Here is a 27,433-nt window from a genome sequence, read left to right on the forward strand (position 1 = left end):
TCGATGTAAGTGAAAATTGACCAAGTCAACCTGAAAGTGCCGAGTAGGAAGAAGTGGCAAATGTATAAAAAATTTCCCAAACTTGAAATCGCACTCGCCCCAATTCCCTCTAAAAAGAAGAAATATCAACAAAACGTCTAAAGTTCATAAATCTGTTTCCAGTTCCAATATTGGGGCAAGTCTATTATTGGGGCTTCAACTCCCAATTTTGAGTCCATGAACTTTTGTAACTCCATCGTGGGACTCCCAACAGGAGCTCCCAAAACCAAATAATGTACGTACGTAAGAATTATTTCAATTTTCAATAATAAATTATTAATTCTAAATATAAAATTTGATATTATTCTAATGAGAGGGAATTTTAAAATGATAAACAAAAAAAAAGTTAGAGAAAAGTACTTGGCTTTTCAATGAATAAAATTGTATTAAGAAAGTTCCATTTTAAAAATAATCTTATTTCAAAAAGACATTCATGATTTAATTACAAAAAACAAAAACAAAACAAGAAAAATTTAAATGGGGTGGGTCCCCCAGCCCGGGCTCTCAAATGGGAGCCCGGAAGGTGGGCCTCCCGAGTTAGTGTCAATGGGTTGGGCTAAGGCTCCCAAATACAAATTTAGAAGCCCCAAGTTCACCCACATAGGACTTGTCCTTAGTCATTACTTCAATGAACAATTTACCAGATGAATTTAATTATACTACCAGACCCAGCAATAACAACAATGCAGGGATAGCTCAGTCGGGAGAGCAACAGACTGAAGATGTGAAAAGCATAAGGGTCCATTTGATACGTGGGAAAGGTTTAGATTTGAAAACTTTTTCTTTCTCACGGGAAAGAAAACCCTTTTTTCGTGTTTTTTTTGTTGAAAACCCTTTTATCGTGTTAACATTCAGATTTAGGTGCTTGATACAACTTTGAAATTTTCCAGAGAATTTCAAATTCAAGTGTTTGGCATGATTAAGGAGTCTGAAATAGTGAAAATATATCTAGCATTCACACTCTCATACAACATGGGGGTTTCAATAAATCTTTCTGCATCATTAATACTGCTCTCGAGACAACATTAAAATAGTGGCATACTGTCTCTCTTGAACGAATAAAATTTAAGTTTACATTTCCATTATTGACGTAATGGTCGATAATGAAGAGGAAGATCGCAACTTGTTCTTCGACTGTTACAAACCTTCAACCACACAAAAAGAAAAATGAAGTCCCATTCATCCGAAGATTACAAATCAAAAGTTAAGCAACCTCACGTGTAATGAGGAAACCAAGCTAATATTTTCCACAAGACATACGAGTAAATTAAAAGCTTTAAAACATATAACATACACTGAACCAAAGCATTTTCCTTGCCAACCCACATCATTTTTTGCTCATCTTATAACTTATGTATGACACTTGCTCGAAGCCCATCTCTTGGTAGCTCAGTCTGCCAACAATCTCTTTTAGATTTACTACCAGATTATAACTGATCCACCACCGGCAGATTCACTAGAGTCAAGTTAAGTTCCTGGAAAAGTACACTCTAAAGGAAACAACAATATGGAAGATAAGGTAGAGAAAGAATACAACTATTTGAAGATGTGACTAGTATTCCTCAAGCTGTGTACAATTTTATAAAGATTGATCAATTGAAACTCTATATAAATGGACTCTATAAATGGGAAGCAGTTTGTACATGTACTTGGGGTTGTTCAAAGTGTTTCTACTACAATTAGTATCGAAGTAAAAGTGACGATTAAGTAATTCCTAAGTGTGACATAACAATTGTCGATGAAACAAAGATTACGGTTGTCGTATCTCTATGGGGTGCTCTTGCCAGCAAAGTTGGGAAGGAGTTGCTGAATATGGTTGAAAGTTCTCCAATTGTTGGTATAAATTATGTTAAAGTTGGAGATTGCGAAGGAGTACCTTTGTGAACTAAGAAGCACTTTGCTCATATACCCAGATGTACCTCAATCCTATGAGCTCAAATCTTGATACAAATTTGAGAGCAATTCAACCCCCATGAATACTATTGCACTTTGATTATAAACCCATATTCACAAGAGTCAAATTACCTTCTGGGGAACCATATATTATATATACAAGAAATCTAACAAAGATCGTGTAAATTCAGAAACTATCACAAATTCATAATTCATAAGAATTTATATAATCATATGAATTATGGAACATATTATGATTTAGAGTTGAAGTCGATTGAAAATTCAGACCCACAAAAACTCAAAAAACCAAAAATTTAGTAGCAAATAAGCAAAACTTTGGTGAAGACCTGACCTAACTATACTAGCGGGATGTGATTTTTATTAAAATCTCAATAAAACCGAACGACCAGACTTATACCTCAACGTAACCAAGAGAGAGTGAGCTTAAACCTCAAAGACAGTATTACCTTTATCCAAATTTGGTCCTAATGAATTGACCAAGTCAAAATTTCAAAATACATTTCCTACAATAAATGACATTGCCTACAAAATCTTTGACAATAACCCTAGAACTTTGATCAGTGAGAATAACCAAATGCCCACAATTCATCTTCAAGAGAACACGGGTACGTACCAAAATTGCGTCGCTGTAAACAGTAAACCTAATAGAGCCATTGAAAATCATGAGAAAACGATAAAATTCCCCTTTTCTCACAGTTTTGCAATCTTTATTTTGTTGGATTCTGTAGTAAAACGATTAAAAAACACCCCAATCCACAATTTCAGAATCTTGAATGATCATAAGTCGAAACCCATATCTATAATTGTAGTTTTTCAATTTCCTGATTTGGGGTTTTGTGTAGAATTCAAACAAGAAACTCAAAGATATTGAAATCAGTGTTCCAATAGTTTATGGAACTATTTCATTTTGGCTTGCTAAAAAGGCAAACGAGTAGGTACATCAAATTATTGGTTTTCATTCTTGATTTAGGGTTTACAATGTAAGTGGCCCAATTAGTTTCTTACCTTGCATAAGCTTGAATTAGGTCTAAACCATACAAATGGACTGTTTATGTTCGTAGTCCGAACAATGAAGATCTTGGTGGTGTGGTCAAACGTGTTGTTTTCGAATTGCACCCGACTTTCGTTAATCCTACCCGAGTTGTCGATTCACCACCATTTGAGTTATCAGAGTTTGGTTGGGGCGAATTCGATATCACTATATCGTTGTTCTTCCGCAGTGACGTTTCTGATAAGCACTTAGACTTGTAAGTTTTTCTCTTTTAAATCCGAATTTGTTTGAATTCAGAGGTTGAAGTTGATGATAATAAGTTACTGATTACAAAAGAAAAAAATAAATTCAGATATCACAAGTTGAAGTTAGACCCTCAAGAATCGGCTGATGCCTTATCGAAGAAGAAACCTGTTGTGGCAGAATCTTATGACGAGATTGTTTTCCTTAATCCTTCAGAAGCATACTTAGCTCGTGTACAGAATCACCATGCCGTTTCTTTGCCTAAGTTATCTGCTAATATTAACTTGTCGTATCCTGGTTTGTCTCTTTGCTGCATTGTTTTATAAGTTCGTCTATTTTTATGCTGATTTCTAACGAGAGATGAATCTGCCTTTGGTTTTAGGTATCAATGAAAATAATAGAGGTGATAGAACGGGTCATCCGTTAAGGCATTGGTTCATTAACTTTTCAGAGGCGGATGAGCTATCAGTACTTGCATCTGCACGTCACTTGGTACTTGGTAGAACGAATTATGCTTTATAGTCTACTTTAGGTTTCGAATTTGATAAACGGAATAACACAGAGGTGTGATGCTAATGTTTATGTTTCCTTTTTTTAACTTTCGTAGGTTCAGAGTGAAATCGGAAGTGGGAAAGACAATTGCCTTTGTTGAATGGGCAGCCACTACAATGGAACCCCACATGTGGTTGGTGAGCGGTTCACTTGATCCCATTTTTTGGTTGTTTTCCTTTTGTATTGATGTTAATATATGCTAGAAACTCCATCGTTCTAACCGTCGACTACATTGATCTAAACCCTAGGAGTACATGTTTTTTTTTTCAAATGACATATATAGAAGAGATGTAACTTTTAACCTGAAACTCAAGGAAAGAACTAATTGTTGTTGTCGATGTATAGATTTGGTTTCCTCTTTATGTTTTAAAATAAAATTTGCTCAAGCGAATCATGTTCTTGATCATCAGAGTTCCTTCCGTGTATGTTGGACTTGTAAAGTTTGAAAACACAAGATGCCCTAACTTCTAGGGCAAGGATATATTTATAGAGAATGATGATAATTACAATGTACAATAGTACCCTCAAGGAATGAAAACAAATACAAATAAATCAAGTATACACAAATACACTAACACCCCCCCTCAAGCCGAACTACGTGCTACATGTGAGAGCTTGAAATTTAAATCTCGAAACCGTGAAGAGGACAATCCTTTGGTAAATATATCCGCCAATTGACCATCACCCGGAATATAGTGGACTTTTAGTTGACCTTGCTTGACCTTCTCTCGAACAAAGTGAAAATCAATTGATGCATGTTTAGTTCGAGTATGTAGAATCGGATTAATTGCAAGATATGTTGTGCTAATGTTGTCGCAATAAACAATTGGTATGGAGGGTGTGGGTATACCCAACTCAGTTAACATATTTTGGACCCAAATGATTTCGGCTGTGGCATGTGAAACGGCCCTATATTCGGCCTCGGTTGAAGACCGTGCTACTGTGGGCTGTGTTTTGGAGGCCCAAGAAAAATACCATAACCTGATGTGGACCTTCGGTCATCGGGTGAGCCTGCCCAGTCAGCATCAGAAAACCCAATCAAAGGAAGACTTGTGGCTCGTCGGAAACAGAGGCCATTGTTGATCGTTCCCTTTAGATATATAAGAATTCTTTTTGCAGCGATCAAATGTGTCATCGTCGGAGAATGCATAAACTTCGAAACTTGATTCACGGCATAGGAAATATCCGGTCTAGTGAGGGTTAAGTATTGTAGTGCTCCCACTAAACAACGAAAATCTTGAGGATTATCAATGGGATCACCATCAAACTTAGAGAGTTTGGAACCAGTGATAATAGGTGTAGTCGATGGTTTAGAATTTGCCATGCCAAATCGACTTAAAAGATCAGTAGTGTATTTGATTTGGGTTAAGGTAAGAGAATCATTAGAACGATGGGCTTCCATGCCCAAAAAGTAATTCAAGTCACCGAAATCAGTCATTTCAAACCGATTGTTGAGATTGGTTATTAGGATATTTAGGAGTGAAGAAGAAGAACTGGTTATTAAAATATCATCGACGTAGAGAAGTAGAATTGTTAAATCATTAGAAGATCGATGATAAAACATCGAAGGATCAGAAATAGATTGATGAAACCCCAAATGTAGTAGACAGGAACTAAAACGATGATGTCAGGCTCGAGGGGCTTGTTTTAATCCATAAAGAGCCTTGTGTAATTTACAGACCAAATTAGGGTTAGATGGATCTTCAAATCCTTTAGGTTGACGCATGTATACAGTTTCTTGAAGATTGCCATGTAGAAAGGCGTTCTTCACATCGAGTTGCTTAATAGGCCACTTACCTGAAACGGCTAAGGAGATAACTGATCTGATTGTTGTTGGACGAACCACCGGACTATAGGTTTCATCACAATCGACTCCATGTTGTTGAGAATACCCGCGAGCAACCAAACGAGCTTTGTATCGCTGGACCGAACCATCGGCTTTGTGTTTGATCTTAAAAACCCATTTACAATCCACAATATTACCATGGTATTAAGAGCCACCACTTAGAATATCTCCTTGGGTTTCAGTGCCTTTCTCTTCTTTCCTTTCATACCTTCTTCTTCTTCTTCTTCATTTCATATCTTCTTCTTTATCATGGCAGACACCACCACAAACCCTTCCTCTGCTTCTCCCATTTCCATTTCTTCCCTCCCTCACACCTCTTCAACTAACCCCCACTTCCCTGCTTTGTCTAACATAGCCAACCTTGTGTCCATTCGATTGGACAACTCCAACTATCTCTTATGGAGGAGTCAACTCCTTCCCATCCTTCACTCTCAAGATTTGTACAAGTTTGTTGATGGCTCTTACCCTCCCCCAGCTGAGTTTCTTCCCAATCCCTCTGTTTCTTCTTCCTCCTCTGTCACCTACCCAGAATTTGTGTTTTGGTATCGCATTGATCAAATGCTCTTATCATGGCTTAATGCCACTCTCACTGAACTTGTCCTCACTCAGGTTCTTGGTCTTCCTGCTTCTCGAGCTGTCTGGGAAGCTCTTGAAAGGAATTTTTCCTCTGTCAACTCAGCTCGTTTAATGAACTTGAAGCTTCAGCTTCAAACCCAAAAGAAAGGGTCTCTCACTATCTCTGACTACCTTCTTCGAATCAAATCAATCTCAGATTCTCTTGCAGCCATTGGCCATCCCATTGCTGATTCTGAATTAGTTCTCATTGTTCTTTCTGACCTTGGCTCAGACTATGAAAACTTTGTCACATCAATCACCACTAGGTTAGTGGCTCCCAGCTATGCTGAACTTCATTCTCTTCTACTCACTCATGAGTTTCGAATCGATTTACTTCGTCAACAATCTGTCCAACCAACTGCTCTCTTCTCTCACAACCCTCCTTCTCACTCTCGTTCTTCTCATCAACCAGCTCAAAGAGGTAACAGAGGAAGAGGTAACCGAGGTGGTTACAGAGGTAACAGAGGTCATACCTCAAACAGGGGTTACTCTCAACGAATCTCTTCCTCTGTTCTTGGCCCTCCTCCTCAAATTATCTGTCAATATTGTGGGAAATATGGTCATACAGCTCGTCAATGCTACAGTCTACCTACCCCAAATGATTTAGCTCAAGCCTTTGCTTCAATGGGTGTTGATTCTGCTCCCTCAGACCCCAACAGGTACATCGACTCTGGTACTTCTATGCACATTGCCTCTGATATAGCTTCCACTTCCAGTCGATCAGAAGCTCCTCATCCTGACCATGTGATGGTAGGCACAGGCCAAGTTACCCCTGTTTCTGGTGTGGGTAATATTCTTCTTCCTTCTACTTCCTTTCATCTTCATAATGTTCTCATTGCTCCTCAATTTAAGAAGAAGAGACGCGTGGTTTGAGAGGGGACAACAGTACTAGTAAAAGGACTAGGGGGTACAGTCCACTGCAAGTTGACTGGAATGAAATTAGGGTTTTTCAAATTCGAATTTGGGGAAGAACAGGGAAGTGAAAACGGAAAAATTTCTTCATCGAATAGGACGTGACGAGAGATGTAAATTCGTGAAGAAGAGACGTCGAGGCACCTATACCCTTTATGCAGTGTACTATACCCCAAAAATACACATGGTTTAGTTTTGGGATCAAGCTTTGATGATCGATATGGAATTAAGAGAGGGAAACACCTGCAACCAAATGATCTTAAATCATTGTACGAAGGTTTGTCGTGGAATAATTTTTCATAAGGAGATTGATATTGAAGGAGAGGAGTGGGCAGGCGATTAATGGTGTAAACGGCTGTCTGAAAAGCATCTGTCCAAAATTCAGAAGGAATAGAGCTTTGATGAAGGAGACAAACAACCGTTTCAACCAGGTGACGAATCTTCCTCTCAGCCACTCCATTTTGTTGAGGAGTGTGAGGGCAAGATCGACGGTGTTGAATGCCATTGGCGAGAAGAAAAGAAGCGAAGTCAGAGTTAACAAATTCTCCACCACCATCAGATTGAAAATTTTAATGGGTTTTTCGAATTGTTTCTCCACAAATAATTTAAAATTTTGGAAATGAAGTTTAGCTTCTGACTTAGTTTTAAGAAAGTATAGGTACGTGAATCGGGTATAGTCATCAATAAACAATAGAACATATCGGTGACCGGAGTTAGAGGTGACCGGCGATGGACCCCAAAGGTCTGAGTGAATCAACTCATTAGGGGCAGAGGAAGAATGAACAATAGAAGAAAAGGGGAGACGATGAATTTTGCCAGAAACACAATCTAAACATTTAGTTGATTTCATTACAGAGGTTTGAAACTTTAAATGATTGTGCTTAACAACATAATTAAAAACTTTTTGATGAGGATGAGCCAATCTTCTATGCCAAACTTCAGAAGAAACTGGAGAAACAGGGGATAAAGTCGAAGCAAAGAGGAAAAGTGGTGGTGGAGCAGCTTTGTTTGGAGAAAGTTTGAAGAGACCTTCGTCAATCGTTCCTACGAGGAGTCTCCTCCCTGTTGGAACTTCCTGAACAAAGAAACCATGACGATGGAAGACAACAATACAGTTAAAATCACTTAATAGGCGAGAAAGAGAGATCAAGTTCTTCTTAAATTGAGGAGCAATGAGAACATTATGAAGATGAAAGGAAGTAGAAGGAAGAAGAATAATACCCACACCAGAAACAGGGGTAACTTTGCCTGTGCCTACCATCACATGGTCAGGATGAGGAGCTTCTGATCGACTGGAAGTGGAAGCTATATCAGAGGCAATGTGCATAGAAGCACCAGAGTCGATGTACTAGTTGGGGTCTGAGGGAGCAGAATCAACACCCATTGAAGCAAAGGCTTGAGCTAAATCATTTGGGGTAGGTAGACTGTAGCATTGACGAGCTGTATGACCATATTTCCCACAATATTGACAGATAATTTGAGGAGGAGGGCCAAGAACAGAGGAAGAGATTCGTTGAGAGTAACCCCTGTTTGAGGTATGACCTCTGTTACCTCTGTAACCACCTCGGTTACCTCTTCCTCTGTTACCTCTTTGAGCTGGTTGATGAGAAGAACGAGAGTGAGAAGGAGGGTTGTGAGAGAAGAGAGCAGTTGGTTGGACAGATTTTTGACGAAGTAAATCGATTCGAAACTCTTGAGTGAGTAGAAGAGAATGAAGTTCAGCATAGCTGGGAGCCACTAACCTAGTGGTGATTGATGTGACAAAGTTTTCATAGTCTGAGCCAAGGCCAGAAAGAACAATGAGAACTAATTCAGAATCAGCAATGGGATGGCCAATGGCTGCAAGAGAATCAGATATTGATTTGATTCGAAGAAGGTAGTCAGAGATAGTGAGAGACCCTTTCTTTTGGGTTTGAAGCTGAAGCTTCAAGTTCATTAAACGAGCTGAGTTGACAGAGGAAAAATTCCTTTCAAGAGCTTCCCAGACAGCTCGAGAAGAAGGAAGACCAAGAACCTGAGTGAGGACAGGTTCAGTGAGAGTGGCATTAAGCCATGATAAGAGCATTTGATCAATGCGATACCAAAACACAAATTCTGGGTAGGTGACAGAGGAGGAAGAAGAAACAGAGGGATTGGGAAGAAACTCAGCTGGGGGAGGGTAAGAGCCATCGACAAACTTGTACAAATCTTGAGAGTGAAGGATGGGAAGGAGTTGACTCCTCCATAAGAGATAGTTGGAGTTGTCCAATCGAATGGACACAAGGTTGGCTATGTTAGACAAAGCAGGGAAGTGGGGGTTAGTTGAAGAGGTGTGAGGGAGGGAAGAAATGGAAATGGGAGAAGCAGAGGAAGGGTTTGTGGTGGTGTCTGCCATGATAAAGAAGAAGATATGAAATGAAGAAGAAGAAGAAGAAGGTATGAAAGGAAAGAAGAGAAAGGCACTGAAACCCAAGGAGATATTCTAAGTGGTGGCTCTTGATACCATGTAAAGTTTGAAAACACAAGATGCCCTAACTTCTAGGGCAAGGATATATTTATAGAGAATGATGATAATTACAATGTACAATAGTACCCTCAAGGAATGAAAACAAATACAAATAAATCAAGTATACACAAATACACTAACAGGACTATTATCACATGCCTCCTCACGTATGACATTCGTTAAGCCTAACACGTGTTTATTTGTTAGGTAACACTCACTAAACGTATGTACTTGTTAAGCGATCATGTGTAGGTCTAGCTATGATACCATGTTCACTTTCTGCCGTCCTCCCCCACCAACCCCCCACCCAAAAAGACATAATTGGCATGCAGAGAACTTCTGCAAAACTTTCTCCTCCTATTTATGCCAAGTTCGATTTGCAAGAATTATTCCTGATAACTAAAAGTTGTATGTCATAGTACTTAAAAAATAATATTACCAAGACATTAATAAAATGAGATATTCGAAATAAAACCTCTGCTGTAAAGCCCAAAACGAAAGAAGATAACACTTTAGAAATGGGAGGGAGAGATAGAGTAGTTGAAATCCAATGGGTGGTGGCGGTTTGAAGCAGTTAAGATGATCTCACTTTGATTACTTAAATTCATAGGAGGAATTTGTGGGACAAGAGTAACATGGCTAATGGCTTTCATGTGCACCAACAAAATGAAGCAAAGAAAAGAAAACTTGAAGTCTCCTTTTTGAAGTTTATTAGGGTTGATACCAAAGGGAATGTCCTTTTCTTCTGATCCTATATTTCATCTACCAATCTCCTTCACAGAACATGGCATTGGTTTTAAAAGTAGACATCCCTATCTCACTTTAAACTTTATGTACCCAAGAGAGAGAGAGAGAACCTTATAGAATTTGTTTATGCAGTGAGTATTTGTTGATACTATTTTGTGGGCCTTTACTATCTATCATGGGCACATCAATTTTGTAAGTACTCTTAATGTTTAGAGAGAAGCAAGAGACTCACTCTCTATGGTAAGAAAGTTGAGCAAGTCTATCCCTCCTTCCATTTGCTCCTTCCCCCAGCCCTCCCACGGATGCGGGTAACGCCTAAAATAAAATAACGTAGAGCAAATGGAGAGAAAATATGATCTAAGTCAGGTGTTGCCACATGAGAGGGAGCAAATAGAGAGGAATAAACTTTTTGTTTCATTCATATTAAGTTTTGGTTTGTCAGTTAAGAACTTCAAAATCACTTCACAAAGTCACCTTCCTCAATTAGAATTAGCTCATCATATGCGAGTTTAGGGTTTAGAATTTAGGGAAATAAACACAATCACATAACTGAGAGATAAAATTGAACCATCCGCCGTCGGATATAGAAGAACTTACCAACTCTACAGAAGAAAATACTTGTGTAGGCGCAAAACTATAAACTACCCATAATTTTGAATTCAACATATATGAAAGAAAGAGAATGAGAATACTTTAGTTTAGAAAGTATAAATCCAAGAACTAACTACCTCAATTAGAATAAAACAATTTTTTTATATGTGACCATTAGAAGACAAAGATTTTGAAGATTAAACTTCAACCACCATGACTTTTTAATGCATTGAAATGTTTTCATATTGTTGGTTACAATGAATACTTCCCTAGAAATAACTCATGGTGTATATTGTTTGGCATATTTCTTATTTGGTGTAAGTTAATATTTTATGTCAACAAAAAAAAAAAGTTAATATTTTATGTTAATGGTTGTTGTTTTTGTTACTAAAAAAAGAATCACAAGACCTACAGCAAGTAGGATGTAGACCCACTCTTGGTGGTACTGTTCAGTACCCTTTGAACATGAGAGAGAGAGAGAGCCCAAGGCCTAAGAATAGCAACAAAGAGAAAATGGAACTTTCAAGAGAGCAAGACAAGAAGATAGAGATAACAAAGGTAGAAATAAAATGGTCATTTCTCAAGTTGGAGAAAGGGAGAGGACAATGCTATTAGATTAGAAATTCAAACAAAGCCCAGAATTGCTAAACCTAGTGATAGATCATAGATAGAGAGAGAGATAGAGAGGCAGTAGGGGCCATGTTGTCCATAAGAGAAGGGGCAACAAGGGATTAAACCTTAATGGTATTGGTTCCAACTTGGGACATGTCCTACCCTGGTTTATGTTTTTCCAATGCCCCCACACTCCACATGACTTTGTAACCCTAGCTCACTACTTATGTCTATCATAGTCCCACGTCGATTGGGAGAGCATTCGGAACCTGGGCTATATATGCGATATCAAAGCATAGTAAGTATTGAAAGCTCGTTAGTCTTCGCCAGAAACAAAACCTCCTCGGGCAGACTTTTGGGTCTGGGTCTAAAAAGGAAAGACAATATTAATAAATAAATAAATAATAAGACTTAAATCATTAGACTCTCTCTATTCTGTCTAAAATTCTCCTATATAACACCCACCCTACCCATTCATTTCAACTCCACCAGCTTCAACTCACTTCCCAAACTATCTCTTTCCTTCAGTCTTTCTCTAGCTCATTATCATCAACAACCCACTTTCTCTCTCTGCTTTCTCTAAAGAAATGGGTCTTGGAAGATCAAACAAACTCTCACAAACAACAGTTTTGAAACAAATCTTACAGAGATGTTCAAGCTTAGGAAGAAAACAAACAGGGTATAATGAAGAAGGACTTCCAGTTGATGTACCCAAAGGACATTTTGCTGTTTATGTTGGTGAAAAAAGAAGTAGATACATTGTTCCCATCTCATTATTATCAAATCCAGAGTTTCAAATCTTACTTCAAAGAGCTGAAGATGAATTTGGGTTTGATCATGATATGGGTCTTACCATTCCTTGTGAGGAATTTGTCTTTCAATCTCTCACTTCAATGCTTAGTTGAAAAGGCAACAACATGGAGAAAAAAACCTTCCTTGATCATGGGTTCTTTCTATTTTTGGAGTATAAGATGATAAAGATGAAGCTGCACCTCTGTTTCTCTCTCTTCTTTCTCTCTCTAAGTAGATCTTGTTTTTATATTTATATTTTTTGGGTTTAGGGTTATTGATCTGTTAGACTGTATCAGAGTTGTAACCATGACCATTTCTCTTATGGGTTGCTTTGGATCATATATATGTAAAGTTTTAGGAAAGTAGTTAGTTTAGAGATTTACCTTGTGAGGTGCTTTTAATGCACCCTGTAAGAGAGTAATTTTATATGATTTGTGTTTGAGTTTAATCTCTTATCTCTTTTTCTCTCTGATTAACAAGAACCCTTAAATGGTAACTCTCTCTAGAGTGAAGATGATTCCATTTTGCTACATTCATTGTTCTTTGTCCAGCAAATTCCACATTTTGATGCCCTGCAAAATTAAATTACATTCAGGCCACAACACAACAAGATTGTGCCACTTTTTTTTTTTTATGAAATAAGATTGTGCCACTTACTCTATATGACTATATCTATCTATGACCTTACATTTAGAATTTTTCTTTAAGAAAGGTTTCACTCTTCCGGAGAGTTTGACTTTAAACTGATGAGACATTTTTTTACGCACATATTTCGTCAATAGGTATTTAAGATCTCAAAGGTTTCGGCCTTAGGGAGAGTTTGACTTTAAACTGATGAAACATTTTTTTACCTCCATACTTTCGTCAATAGGTCTGTAAGATCTCAATTTTTAAAATCAAAAGTATTTCTAGATGTGACAAGAGGAAAAACCTTTTCTGTTATGCGATCTCTTGGAAAAGAGAATCGGAGAAAGAGAAGGAGAAGAATAGAGAGTAGGAGAACGAAAAAAAACCCAAATTAAGGTCTCAAGGGTAATATTCAAATAACATCAAATTTAACTATCTCATTGTAGAAAGTCTTTGTAAAAGAGCCAGAACTGCATGGTGGACAATTTGGGAGGTCATAATTGTCCGCTGGTCACATTTGTGGCATAAAACACACTTTAACTCTATAGTAATTGTGTGTCAACAATGATAGTTGTCCCCAAAGTCCATTATAGCATTTTTGTTACTCAACAATGATATTGACCGAGAATCGTCGCCAAATTTGGGCAGCCAAGTTTTTCGGGTCTTGACGTCTAACTTTCAAAAGTCTAAAAATTCGGGAGTTCAGGTGGTATGTTCGGTCGAAAATCAGCTAAGATGAAATGTAAAGTAGATATATAGGGGGTAGGTACTTGGGTGCTTCATAATTTAGAAATAAATTGATAATCAATCATTCCCCATGAATACCCACAATTTATCCCATCCTACCAAACTGTCTAACAGCTCTCTGATGGCCTGCCACAAAATCCACTTGAAACTTGAAATTCAGTTCATGAACTGATCTTCATTCACTTTTGCCCAATCAAATCCCTCCTGACAATTATAACTATATCTAAAGCATAAACAACACCAAAAACAAAGAATAATAAACATATCTAGCTGCCATTTTCTTGAAAAACACAATCAAATCCCCTTCTTCTGTTCTTTTCCAAGGTTAGAGTTTAGAATTGCAAATTATGGGTTAACATAACAAGGCAACTCAGCACTAAGGAGTTTTTGAAAGGGCCCAAGGGTGTGATGAAAATCGTAGAGCTTTCCAGTATTCTTCCTAGTGTAGCCCATGTAAGCACGAAATCCTTAGAATTGTTGATTAAGATGTGACGATTAAGAGGTGGTGCCTTTAAAAATTCCATACAATAGATGCCCATTCCGTTGTCCACCACAACATGATCATCACCAGTGGTTGGCATTCCAATGTACCTGTCCATTGTCTGCTATCCCATATGGAAGCTTACCTCCTACTCCTGGTCTCCTACTAAAGGCTCTAGAGCTAAGAGCAAGTCCAACCTGGAGCGCTTGTGGCAGGAAATTTGAATTTTCAGCCACAGCTCCTAGGTCCAACCTCGGCCGGCCCTAATTAAGGGTCGGATTTGGGGACCTCCCCAAAGGTCATGTTGGAGCAAATCCCAGCCAGTGCATGTTAGTCTGGAATGTTAGGCAAATATGAGACCCAAACTATCTAGTTGGTCATAGGTTGGGGTCAATTTTAAATTAACCCATTTTAAAAAGCCTCTTAGTTCATTTAGGGTTTCTTTCTCCCCTTGTCTTCTACTCTCTTTGTGCCGTTTTTCGCTAGGGTTCATCCACAAAAAAAAAGGTATGCACTTAAACTTCGTTAGAGTTTGTATTTGAATTTCTACATCCTTTTTAGAGCTTTTGTTATGTATCCATTCTAGTAGTTGAAGGTTTTTCAGATTAATTGAATCTGGTCTTATCTCAACTATTCTTTTTAGTTCATCTGGATCATTATCATTTGTGCTTGATCTTTTTAGTTTGTCAAATTTTCAACTTAATTGTTCTGAAATTGGATATTGAATGTTTTAGAAGTGAAAAAATGGCGATGGGTATGATGAAACCAGTGAAGCCTGGTCTTGAAGAACCACAAGAACAATTGCATCGAATTAGGATTACTCTTTCATCCAAGAATGTAAAGAATCTTGAGAAAGGTAACTACTCAAACTGTTTTCAACTCTCATATTAGGGTTGTTTTAGAAAACTTGTTCTTTTTTTCATTTCGAAGATACTTGAGTTATGCCATTGAAACCTGCTTTGTTTTATAACTAATTATCGTAAACCTAAATCTAGATGTAGTTACGAAATAAGTCAGAGGCCGAGCTGATTTATCGAAAAAAAGAAAGAAAGCAATCTTCGAATGTTTAACCAATTATAGTTGTTGTTTGTTGTTAACAGTTTGTGCTGACCTTGTGAGTGGTGCTAAGAACAAAAGACTGAAAGTGAAGGGACCAGTCAGGATGCCCACCAAGACATTGCTCATAACCACCAGAAAGTCTCCTTGTGGAGAAGGTAAATTGCATGTTCTCAACCTTCTGCTTTTGTTGCTTGCTGATTACTAGTTAGGATTTACTCAAATGGGTAATTTCGAATTCCGCTTTTTATTATAACTACTTTTTATCATGATCGGCTAATTTGTAGACTGATCATACCCAAAACCTGCTCCATCGCTTCAGTCTTATACAAAACGAGGATTGCGTGAGTTAGACAGACAAGGTGGACCAATTCAGTATTTGGTCTGAGCCGCCAAAATCAGGGATAGAGCTAATTAGATAGCATAGCCGACAGTAGCTTACTCAATGCTCTCATTTTGAGTGGCTTATTAGTTTGAGTATCATCGACTAATTATCCCAAACCAACCCATCACTGGCTAGTTGGGTTTGCCGACCCACCCAATTTTGAGTGGCTTATTAGTTTGAGTATCATCGACTAATTATTCCAAACCAACCCATCACTGGCTAGTTGGGTTTGCCGGCCCACCCAATTTAATTTGTGGATGAGATCGTGTTTGCAATGGGGAGTAGCCGACCCAGTCCTCTGTCGATTTCTCAAGGTAGTTGTTATGTGCGAAAGATTGAATGTTGGTTTTTGATTTGAATGATTAGAGGGGAGATTCATAATTTGTAGCCTATGTATAAAAAGTCATAAGTGTATATATGTTATGTAATGTAACAGATATTCTATATGGGTATACGAGCATATCCATAATCCATATATATATACTTATGAGTTGATAAAACTCGTTTCCTACTCAAGTTGGATCGATCGGGATCAAGGATTGACCATGTCTGTCTGCTCCTAACTGCTTAGTTGATCCACTGGAGTATTATTTATTGACTAAGCACCCATTTTTCAACCGCTGTATAAGATCTCAATATTGTCATACTTCTACTGGCACTTGCTTTCTCAATGATATTTTTGCATCTGTACTTGGGATGCTACATAATTACGTTCGAATGCCTGGCCATTTAACTAGTTATCTTACAAGAATGAAACTCTCTTGTTTTGTGAAAGAGATTCTTCTTGTTTTTTCCTTTCTTCAGAAAGGTAATATGAACAAACTAGTTTGTTTAATTTTCAGGAACGAACACTTTTGATCGGTTTGAGCTTCGTGTTCACAAGAGGGTCATTGATCTTGTCAGTTCATCTGAAGTAGTGAAGCAAATCACATCGATCACCATCGAACCAGGCGTTGAGGTTGAAGTAACCATTGCAGATCCGTGAAAGAAGATTTAGTTTCCTGGACATTTTTCATCTGTTATTGGAAATGGATGGATCTCTATTAAAATGTTAGGGTCTTGTTTCGCTTATGATTTATTAGTCTAGTAATCCTTTTGGCAATTATAAGTGTGGTGTTGCTCTGTTTAGTTGTTTTTGGAAATGGATGGAAAAAAACATTTGATTTTTCCAGGTTTAAAGCAAAAAAGCCAAAAACTATCCACACTATTCCTATCTGTGCAGCTGTCTCTCTCTCTCTCTCTACTAGAGAGATGTGGAAGTCGGAAGTCCAGACTTTTTTTTAGTATGGACTACCGTTTGCGTTAATCTTTACATGGCATCGATACATCATCAAGATATGAGCACGATAACCGCCAAGTAAAACTAAGAATTAGAGAGGCCTAAAGTCTAGCAACATATTAAAATTTATAATTTATACTTTTAATAATTCAAATTCTATAACGAGTCCACTTCTTCTAGTATATTGAATCTGAGACCTCTAAAAGTTTTTGGAGTTTATGCCACCACTTTCAAGACAAACCAATGTTAGACGAATTCGATACCCTGACCTTTCACTCCAACTAAATCTACAACCTTGGGTCCATAAACATTCCACCTGGGGATTCAGATACCAAATGAGTTGGGTGAGACCTATATTTGAATGGGATGGTTATGTGAGATGGAACAGAGGCATAAAGGGCATGAACCTCTCATTTGATACACTTAGGTCATGCCCAAACCTGCTAGAGTTCTGGAAAATATTTGGAGGATGTACCAGATAGTATTCCGGCTATAAAAGAGTTAAAGAGATGAAAAGTCAAGATAACACTAAAGCGAATATTTCTTTCCCAAAGACTTCGCAAAGATGACGAAACATACCAAAGCATAACTTCTTAGTTTTGGAAAGTGACTTGATAGATGATAGTCATCACAACTGCATAGATACATCAATATGATGAAATAAGCATGATAACCGCCAACCTTTAAACCTTTAATGAAGGGTTCTATAGACTATAGTCCAAGTAAACTTAGGGCTTAGAGCCAAACCAATAATGGCTTAAAGTCCAGCTGCACTACTTTTTTTTTTTTACCTTAATAACACAAGTTCAATAAATCAAAAATTTCACCTCCAATGAAAATTTAACCCAGGACCTACAAAATTTTGGAGTACATGCCTTACCAACCAACCTATCAATTGTTGACACCAAAGCATAAATATAGAATTAAAAATACATGAATCCAGTCCAAGCCCCCATAGACAAAGCTATTCGAGGACACTCGAACGAGATATGGTATGTGTTAGTCAAACCCAATACAAACTAGGCCTAGTCTGAGTGTTCTCGAACCATCCTAATATGTGGGAGCACTAAGAGCAAGACCGAGCCAAGAATTAAAAAGAGGCCACCTATGAGCGGTTTTTTTTTGTATAGTGAAATGGCACTTTACATCAAAAATTGTTCAGTAAAACTTGTAGGGAAAGATGGTTAATCCTCAACAATTTTTTATTTAAACAATTAAACATTGTTAAACGACCCAAAAAATGGGATGACCGTAGATCGTAATTCATAAGTTACCGGGTTCTCATTGAATGAGTCATTTCTCCCCCAACATGGTACGTCCAATTGGAACTCGCCACATCGACTTTCTGACAGTAGTCATTCATTTTTTCAGATCTTTTATCATTCAACAAAAAAATTACAATTTTATTTCAGCCATTTGTCACATACCTTTCACTTTTTGTCCCAATGGAAGTATAAAGAATCTATTTCTTTAATTCTTCTAATATGATCTCAAAAGAACACACTAGTTGAAGTTTTTTTTTTTTTTTTGTTGAGAACACTAGTTAAAGTTTAGTTCAACAAAAAAAAAAAAAAGAACACTAGTTAAAGTTATGCAATCAAAAGTTGTACTTTATTTTTTTAATTTATGAAAAATAAGTTTTTTCTTATAAAAAGACATTAAAATACAACATCAATCATTTTAACAGGAGACACTTGTCTATTTTTTTTTTTTTGTTAAAGGACAGGAGACACTTGTCTAAGATGAGGAAATTTCTAGGTCAAGAAATACAACCTAAAATCAGTAGCTTTCATTCAAAATTAGAAGGAAAAAAAAAAGTTATCTTAAGAACTTTTCTTGGGTGGGATTGGGCACCAATGGAATTAGAGAAACCTAAAAAGGAGAAATGGGATGGAAATGTTTATAACAAACACAATAGTTCAACTGGATAGAGTGAGTGTCTACTTTGAATCATTTTATAGGTTCATAGTAAACTAAAAATTCTTTATAATGGTAGCCTTGCGAAATGTTAGGGGTCATATGGATATTTTTTGTTAAAGTAGGAGGTCAGACAGGAAGCTGGTCACAAAGTTGGGGGTCATTTGGAAAATAACCCATTTTTTTCCCATCTAAGAGCATCTCCAATGGGACACTCGATCTCTAACACTTAGAGTGTCACATAGACTTTTTGGAGTTTTTGTTAAATCATCTCCAATGGAACACTTTATTAGACACTCTAATATGAGGTGGACACATATATTATAGTGTCTAGAGAGAGAAATTCTAAAATGAGAGTGTCTACTTGAGACTCTCTAAGTGTTACTTTTAAATTTCAACCAATAGAAAATCTTGTTTTTCAACTACTTTTTATCTATTGAATTGAAGAAGGATATGTGTATTAAGTATAGACACTTTAGAGATCTCCATTTGGAGACCAACAAAAGTTAAAGTGTCCCTGTATTGACATTTAGGAAAGAGAATCTTTATTGGCTCTTGACAACTATGACTTTTAGAGTGTTTGTTACAAACTTACAGTGTCCTATTGGAGATGGGAATTGTTTTGGTACAGGTGGGAGGTGAAAAATGGTCGGAGGTCAAGCATACACCCGTTATCTCTTTTATCTTTCTTTGATTGAATTGGGATGCGTGTGCGTAAATTGGGCGTCGAAGGTGTCAGAATTAAAGCGTCAAACTATAGATTCTCCCAATCACAAGGATAAGTTTTCGTCACTTGACGTATTTGCCGTTTTTCACTTGACTTTCTTTCTCTTTTTATCTAACGTTCGATATTCCAGTTAATGGTTATCTACTCACCGTTAGATATTAGAGAAATAATTGCTAATCTATTATATTAAAACAGCTCAGTCAGTTATCCAGGGGATAAGTCTGACCGTCTATTTTTATTGGGATTTTCATAAAGATCACATCTAATGGCTGTTATAAAATCCCTTTTCGTGTAAATCCCTTCAAAATAGAAGGGTAATAATATAAAACGACCAAAAGTGGTTAGGATATCCCTACATAACTACCCACGTATTTCTCTCCCTCGCCATTTAACTTCACACGTATTTCTCTCCCATTTAACTTCCCACGTATTTCTCTCCCTCACCAATTTCAGTCAGATTTACAACTGTTAGTTAATATCTCTCCCTATTTATTCTCCATTATCTTCTTTATTCTCTTTCCAAGAATGTTGTAATCTAAATTTATTTATTTTCTCAGGCGTTAGCCAAGAGGGATCTTCCCCGTCCGTAGGACGGGGAGGAAACCTAGTGTATCATATATACCGTAGCAGATCTCAATACCTAATCTTAACAGTAATAACACGTGACTCCTCACCACCTCTGGCAGCTAGTAGAAACATATTAATTATTAACTAATTAATTAAGGAATTTATATTAAGTAAAGAATTATGAAGATTTTGTCTCTTCCATAAATTTGACGTTGCCGTGTTAATCCCATTAGGGATTGAAGGAAGGTTCTTGTAAGTTTCCCTGCTACTATTTTCAAATTTTAACATTATATGCAATTCTTAAAAGTGACTAACTCCAATTCCATCTATTAAGGTTATTTTTATGGTTATTTCTGAAATGACTCCTAATTTATGATTAATTTCTCGCGTAGCCTCCTAGTTTATCAAAAATATTCGGATGGTCATTTTTTTTACCGATAACGTAAAAAACCAATCAATTTCATATTTTTTCTTCCAGCATCACCCCTCTTTTGATTATCTGACATATTAAACTTTTTTTCTCTCTGTACAAATTCTCACCGGCCATTATTTCTCATTTTACTTTCTTTCTCACATTAGTTTGTGTCTCATCAGTTTATTTCTCTATTAAGTTTGTTCTCTTATGGATGTTGGGATCCCTCCTTATATAAAAAGGATTCCTAGTTAGAATAGGATTTCCTTTATTCCTTATATAGGGAGAAATAGAAGTTTCTATTTCTAGCCTAAAAAGGAATCCTATTTCTAGTAGAATACCTCCTTATTTATCATTATAAATAGGGAATGAAAGGGAAGAAATTATTCATACTTTCAGGTCAGAGAGTATCCTCCCAGTTGGGAGCTCCTAGTTGGGAGAGTTACAAGAAAATCCTCTCAGATATATCTTCTCAGGTGAGAGAGAGAGATAAGAGAGATGACAACAACTTCCAGAACAAAGAGAAGTCAGAGAAAGAGAGATTTCTGAAGTGGTTCTTTCAAGAGATATTGAAAGAGCAGAATATTGGTTTGAAGAAAAGAAGATTATTAATCTTGTGAAGCAATTTAGTTTGTGGTTATATTCTTCAACCTTTGGTAATCTAGGATTTATTCAAATCCTAAGGAGTAAGAGATTTTTATTTCTTTGTTTCTTTGTTCAGTTTATCCACCATAGGTTTGGTGAAGAGTTGTGTAACCCATTATTTAATTATAGTGGAAGATTTCTGGACTAGGTCCCGTGGTTTTTTACCTTCTATCTTGGAGGGGTTTTTTGCCACGTTAAATAATCTTGGTGTCTCTACTTTTACTTTCGCATCGTTTATCTTCATATTCCTGAACAAGTTAATTAGGGTTATTTTTCCTAACAAGTCTTCAAGATGTGTAGAAACACTCTTGGACAACTCTTCTCTAACTTACAAACCAAGTGTTCCTTACCTTTAACTTCAAACCCAGTTGGTTGTTCCATATACACATCTTCCTCCAAGTCACCATGAAGGAAAGCGGTCTTGACATCTAGTTGTTCAATTTCTAGGTTCATACTTGCAGCCAATCCCAATACTAACCGTATCGAGGACATCTTCACCACCGGAGAGAAAATCTCATCAAAATCAATACCCTTCTTCTGCCCAAATCCTTTCACCACTAGGCGTGCCTTATACCGTGGTTGTGAATTTCTTTCTTCGGTTTTGATTTTGAAAACCCACTTATTTTTAAGAATTTTCTTATTCTTACGTTTTTCAACCAACTTAAAAGTGTTGTCTTATTTACTTTCAGTTCTTTGTTTATTGCTCCCACATATTCTTCTATATTATCCTCGTAACTAACACAAAGGGAAAAACTCTTGTTTCCGCTGCGCCTAAGTGCCCGTTTTTCCCAACAATGGATTCCTCAAATCTCTTTTTTTTCCTTTCTATAGAAATATTTTTCTACAAAATCGCAACTTTCATTTCCATCTACGTACTCTTCTTTAGAAATTTCTTTTACCAACTTTAATTGCTTAGTAGTTCAACAAAAAAAAAACTTTAATTGCTTAGTGTTTATATCCATACCATAAACCTTCAATTGTAGCCATTTCCACATTCAATAGTTTTATTTTTTAAAAATGGATTTAGGATTTTATTCAATCCTTCACAGAAAGTGAAAAACTCAAACTTATGTCTGATTCATTATTGGTTCAGATTTGTTTGAGTTGAAGGCATTATGGATTGGTTCATTATCAAAATTTTATAATGGCTATTAATGATCTTAAATCTAAACTTATTGATGTTGATTACTTGAACTTTGTTTAGATTATTCAAATCCGTGTCCCATTAACTTTGCTGTTGGATTTTCATCTAGGTTCGATTGTTTGAACTTTATCTTAATTTGGATGATTTTCTGGATGTGGATGCTGATGATTGTGATAATTTGTCTGATGATTCTGGAATTCAATTCTTACTTTTTTTTATTATGTTGATAATTATAGCGGCAAAAAATGAGTCATCTGGATATTTTCGATAAATCAGAAGGCTAGGTGGAAAACTAGTCATAAACTAAATAGCCAATTGAAAAATAACCCATGTGTTATACAAGCCTAGATACATTTGTACCTAAGTATATATTATGCCTATCATGTATATTTATACGCCCGTTCAAAATATCATGATAGTGATTCTAACGTCATGCCTAGGACCATAATTATTGTATTTCTGTCTTATCGACGCTCTAATTACTACTGTTATACAAATCTAACCTACCTGAATTGATTCAGTTGTGGATCCATATGAATGCACTAATATGTTATTAATATAAACTTATATAGCATTGGTATGCAAACACAGTTTCCATCCAACTCTAATCATCAATGCTATATAGTTTTACACCTCCTACATTAAGAATTGAGTATGTTTATCAAATTTATTTTCAACCTCCTTTTTGAATGCATTACATTATATACCTTTCAAATTTATCTTTGAGATTATGTCTTTCAAATTTAATTTTCGAACTTTCTTTAATGATTCGAATTACACCTCTTAAACTTATCTGTAAAGATTGACAAGGGTTATACGCTAGTAATGACGTATTGGTTGGGGGAGAAATAGATAAACCCCAAAAAGGGCGACCTAAAAGAGAAAGTTTAAAAATATCAAAAGCCACCCCCAAGTTTGGATTGAGATTTTGTCACTATATAAAGGGGCTTCACCTCTCCTTCAACTTCGCCAATTCATACTTCGTATCATTTTCTAACCCACCAAAAGAAAACCAAAACCAAATTCTCTTCCTTTTCTCTTCCCCATTTCCGTTAGGGTTTCGTTTAATCCTCCTCAATCACAATCCTAATCTAATTCTTCGCTCTTGCCGGAATTTCAGGTATTTGTACGCGTTCTTAGTGGAATTTGTGGTTATCGGTTAATCTTGTTTTGCTTTTTGTTATAAGTTCTAATCTAAGATTTACTTATCTTCTTCATTGAATCTCTGCTTCATTTTGTTTCTGATTTACATTGTTATAATCACTCTGTTATCTGATAGTATTTGTTTTAGATCTTCTGAATAGCTCGAAAATTTGCTCGGTAACGACTAACTTGTTCTTAAAAAAATCATTTTTTTTTCAATTAATCTGTTCTTCTGATCAATTGTGGGGATATCTGAGATCCTTAAAGGAGAACTAGGGTTTCCCACTTGCTTCTCAGTTCTTTACTACTTCTTTTGGGGGGGTAGCCGGGGCTCCGGCCTCGGCAGGCTTTAAAGCCCCCTTTTTTACAAACAGAGATTCAAAACCCTATTTTTTTCCCTTAATTCAAACCCTAATTTAGGAAGAGATGCCTGCCCTGGCATGTTGTGTTGATGCTGCAACATTTCCTCCTGGTTACACTTTTGCCGGGGATAGCTCTCTTCCCTCGTCGGAGATATTTTCCGGCTTATCTCCATTGACAAACATCACCACCACTTCCACCTCCATTCTTGACTTGTCAATTTCTCCCCATTGGTCTCCATCTCTATCTGCCTCTCTATACAAGGTTGATGGTTGGGGAGCTCCTTATTTCTCTGTTAACTCCTCTGGCAACATTTCTATACGCCCTCATGGTTCTGAAACTCTCCCTCATCAAGAAATTGATCTCATGAAAGTTGTTAAAAAGGTTTCAGATCCAAAATCCTCTGGTGGGTTAGGTTTACAGTTCCCCCTGGTTGTCCGTTTCCCCGATGTGCTTAAAAACCGGCTTGAATCTCTTCAATCCGCGTTTGATTTTGCTATCCAATCTCAGAGCTATGGTTCTCGTTACCAAGGTGTTTATCCTGTTAAATGCAACCAAGATAGGTTCATTGTGGAAGATATTGTCGATTTTGGATCACCCTATAGGTTTGGCTTGGAAGCTGGATCGAAACCAGAGCTTCTGCTTGCTATGAGCTGTTTGTGCAAAGGCAGCCCTGAAGCTTTGTTGATTTGTAATGGGTACAAGGATGCAGAATATGTTTCACTTGCTTTGGTAGCTAGAAAGCTTGATTTGAATACTGTGATTGTTCTCGAGCAGGAAGAAGAACTTGATATAGTGATCGAGATCAGTAAGAAACTTTCCGTACGTCCTGTTATTGGCCTGAGAGCTAAGTTGAGAACAAAGCATGCAGGTCATTTCGGAGCAACTTCAGGGGAAAAAGGAAAATTTGGGTTGAACTCTATTCAGATTTTGCGAGTTGCTAAGAAGCTTGAAGAATCTGGTATGCTTGATTGTCTTCAACTCTTACATTTTCATATTGGGTCTCAAATTCCTTCAACCACATTACTAGCTGATGGTGTTGGAGAAGCCACCCAGATTTACTGTGAACTTGTTCGTCTTGGTGCTAATATGCATGTGATTGACGTTGGTGGTGGCCTTGGTATCGATTATGACGGATCACAATCCCCTCATTCAGACAATTCAATCGGCTATGGGTTAGAAGAATATGCTTCAGCTGTTGTTGAAGCAATCAAGAACGCCTGTGACCGGAAATTTGTGAAGCATCCAGTGATTTGTAGTGAAAGTGGGCGAGCTTTGGTCTCCCACCATTCTGTTCTCATTTTTGAAGCAGTATCTGCAACTTCCCATCTCCCATCATCTGCAATATCTTCACTCAGTATCGGGCTCCAACACCTTATGGACGGATTCACAGATGATACCCAATCGGATTACATGAATCTTACTGCGTCTGCTGTACGCGGGGAGTATGAGACTTGCCTTTTCTACGCAAATCAGCTCAAGCAAAGGTGCGTTGATCAATTCAAAGAAGGATCTTTAAGCCTTGAACAACTAGCCAATGTTGATGATGTATGTGAATTGATTGCAAAAGCAATGGGTATATCTGATCATGTGAGAACATACCATGTGAATCTCTCTGTGTTTACTTCAATTCCTGATTTTTGGGGAATTGGACAACAATTTCCAATTGTTCCAATTCAAAGGCTTGATGAGAGACCTACTGTGAAAGGGGTGTTATCTGATTTAACATGTGATAGTGATGGGAAAGTTGATAAGTTCATAGGAGGTGAAACTAGCTTGCCTCTTCATGAACTGAGAAAAGGAGACGGAGATGGTTACTATTTGGGGATGTTTTTAGGCGGGGCTTACCAGGAGGCTCTTGGAGGACTACACAACTTGTTTGGCGGCCCAAGTATGGTTCGTGTATCGCAAAGCGATGGGCCTCATAGCTTTGCAGTGACCCGAGCTGTGCCAGGTTTGTCGTGTGGAGATGTCCTACGAGTAATGCAGCACGAGCCTGAGTTTATGTTCGAGACGCTCAAGCACCGGGCAGAGGAGTGTGGGCATGGGGGTCGTGCCGCACTGGTGAGCGGCCTGGCCCGCTCCTTCCAGAACATGCCATATCTTGCTAGCTCCACTACCTTCACAGCTGACTCATTCTGTGCCAATAAAAACTATCAATTCGATGAAGACGACGACCATTACTATCATCCTGACGATCTTAACATTAACAGTTGTTTGTCTGATTCGAGCGCTACTGATGATGTTGTTGCTGGTGATGGTGTTAGTGAAGAGGAGGACTGGACCTACTAGTTTGCTTGATATTTATGTTATTTGTTATGTTAATGTGGGATTTTAGCTTGATAAGAAGATGTTTGGTAAGAAAAGTAGGAGAGTCAGTATATTTACGTCAGTATAAATAGATGGAAGAGGGAGGGAGGCTGAATGAAAGTTGATACTGTAAATTCAGAGTCAATTCCAATACCTTCTAGTCTTTATTTACTTTAGCAATAATTCTTTTGTGTTTGAATTATATCCGTACTTCTGGAAGGAGTTGCTTCGCTCGTTCTTCTTGTCATTTTCATGCACACTGCTGTAGAGTGGAAGCAGTCGCTTTTTTGACTTCACTTCATCTCCACGTATCCTCGTGACTGAGTATGTTAATCTTCTCTTGTGCAGCTTCTCCTTTTGTAGTTCTTGCCCCTTGTGTTTTCTGAATGGTGGTATATGAGTAGTGATCCGAGAGAAATAGAGAGAAAGAAAAGACATTTACCTATTTAGTTTAGGAACCCTTTTACTTTCGTGGTTGATGATGGAGAAGACATTAGAGTTAGATGTCCTTTCTATCAAGTTAGAGAGATTCTGTAAGAGAGAAAGTGAGCATCTAGAGTTAGTTGTGAGAAAGAGTCCTGTTGACAAAGAGAATGAGAGAAACAGTAGTGAGAAAATTTTGGGGTGTAGGGCGTCAAAATTTTCCCAACGATAGAGGAAGCGGATACCACAGCGAGAAGAGATTTTCTCTTATATTTCGACTCAACCAAACAATTACCATTTTTCACGAGATTTGGGCTAATACTACTTATCAAGTAGACCCTAAGAAAACAAAATCAAATGGAAAATGATAGTAAGAGGTGGAGGAGAGAGCCCGACAGAGCTGGGAGTTGAGAAATGAGACTGATGGGGGGGTGGATTTAGGGCTATTAACCTCGAATCCGACAGATGAGGGGTACTTTGGAGACCCTCATCCGGCTGTTTATGTTCAGACCCTCGGGTAGCATTAATTCTTGAATCCGCTTACTAAAATCTAGTGGGTTAGGTGGGTATCAGGCGCCCACATACTTAAATGTGGACTCGGACTAAGTGACATGTAAGATATAAAACTTTCACGCTTTTCCCCCACTGGCCACTCGTAGTGGATGTTGGATAAAAGGTGAACTCCTCAAACTTCAAGTTTGGTAGAGACATTTCGTGAAAATTGGGGGGTTGCGTGAAAATTAACAGATCGGTCTCTCTCCTATTCATAACTGAGCTTAGAATGACTAGACCGATGATTATGCTTTCCAGGCTAGCCACGCCTCAGCTCGTATCCTACTCTGCGAGCTGACTTTCCCCTCTAAATATTTTC

The 27,433-nt window shown here is 37.5% G+C and overlaps 3 protein-coding genes and 1 pseudogene across 5 annotated transcripts; all 4 read left to right on the forward strand.

The window, feature by feature from the left end:
- Nucleotides 1-1,651: 1,651 nt before the first annotated feature.
- Nucleotides 1,652-4,130, forward strand: LOC147551632 (transcription initiation factor TFIID subunit 14b-like). Its single transcript, XM_086668585.1, has 6 exons — nucleotides 1,652-1,729; nucleotides 2,796-2,884; nucleotides 2,979-3,200; nucleotides 3,297-3,484; nucleotides 3,570-3,679; nucleotides 3,795-4,130. Exons 1-6 carry the CDS (start codon nucleotides 1,652-1,654, stop codon nucleotides 3,837-3,839), a joined length of 732 nt encoding a protein of 243 aa, XP_086524711.1. The 3' UTR covers nucleotides 3,840-4,130.
- A 7,915-nt stretch (nucleotides 4,131-12,045) lies between these two features.
- LOC147551633 (protein SMALL AUXIN UP-REGULATED RNA 12 pseudogene) lies at nucleotides 12,046-12,575 on the forward strand (annotated as a pseudogene).
- Nucleotides 12,576-14,556: 1,981 nt separating this feature from the next.
- LOC147551634 (small ribosomal subunit protein uS10y-like) lies at nucleotides 14,557-16,842 on the forward strand. 3 transcript variants are annotated; one of them, XM_086668778.1, is made up of 4 exons: nucleotides 14,557-14,724; nucleotides 14,929-15,050; nucleotides 15,295-15,408; nucleotides 16,478-16,842. In XM_086668778.1, the coding sequence occupies exons 2-4, from the start codon at nucleotides 14,939-14,941 to the stop codon at nucleotides 16,618-16,620; spliced, it is 369 nt and encodes a 122-aa protein (XP_086524904.1). In that variant the 5' UTR covers nucleotides 14,557-14,724; nucleotides 14,929-14,938; the 3' UTR covers nucleotides 16,621-16,842. The 3 variants fall into 3 exon arrangements, with proteins under 3 accessions (XP_086524904.1, XP_086524903.1, XP_086524905.1); XM_086668777.1 differs by having other exon boundaries at nucleotides 14,576-14,701; XM_086668779.1 differs by having other exon boundaries at nucleotides 14,578-14,701; nucleotides 14,932-15,050.
- A 6,365-nt stretch (nucleotides 16,843-23,207) lies between these two features.
- On the forward strand, nucleotides 23,208-26,341 carry LOC147551635 (arginine decarboxylase-like). Its single transcript, XM_086671458.1, has one exon. It carries the CDS (start codon nucleotides 23,896-23,898, stop codon nucleotides 26,119-26,121), a length of 2,226 nt encoding a protein of 741 aa, XP_086527584.1. The 5' UTR covers nucleotides 23,208-23,895; the 3' UTR covers nucleotides 26,122-26,341.
- The last annotated feature ends 1,092 nt before the right edge of the window (nucleotides 26,342-27,433 follow it).

This window comes from Eschscholzia californica, unplaced genomic scaffold (assembly GCF_041429995.1).
Source record: "Eschscholzia californica isolate CP2 unplaced genomic scaffold, dmEscCali1.0.p SCAF_3, whole genome shotgun sequence".
Classification (NCBI taxonomy): domain Eukaryota; kingdom Viridiplantae; phylum Streptophyta; class Magnoliopsida; order Ranunculales; family Papaveraceae; genus Eschscholzia; species Eschscholzia californica.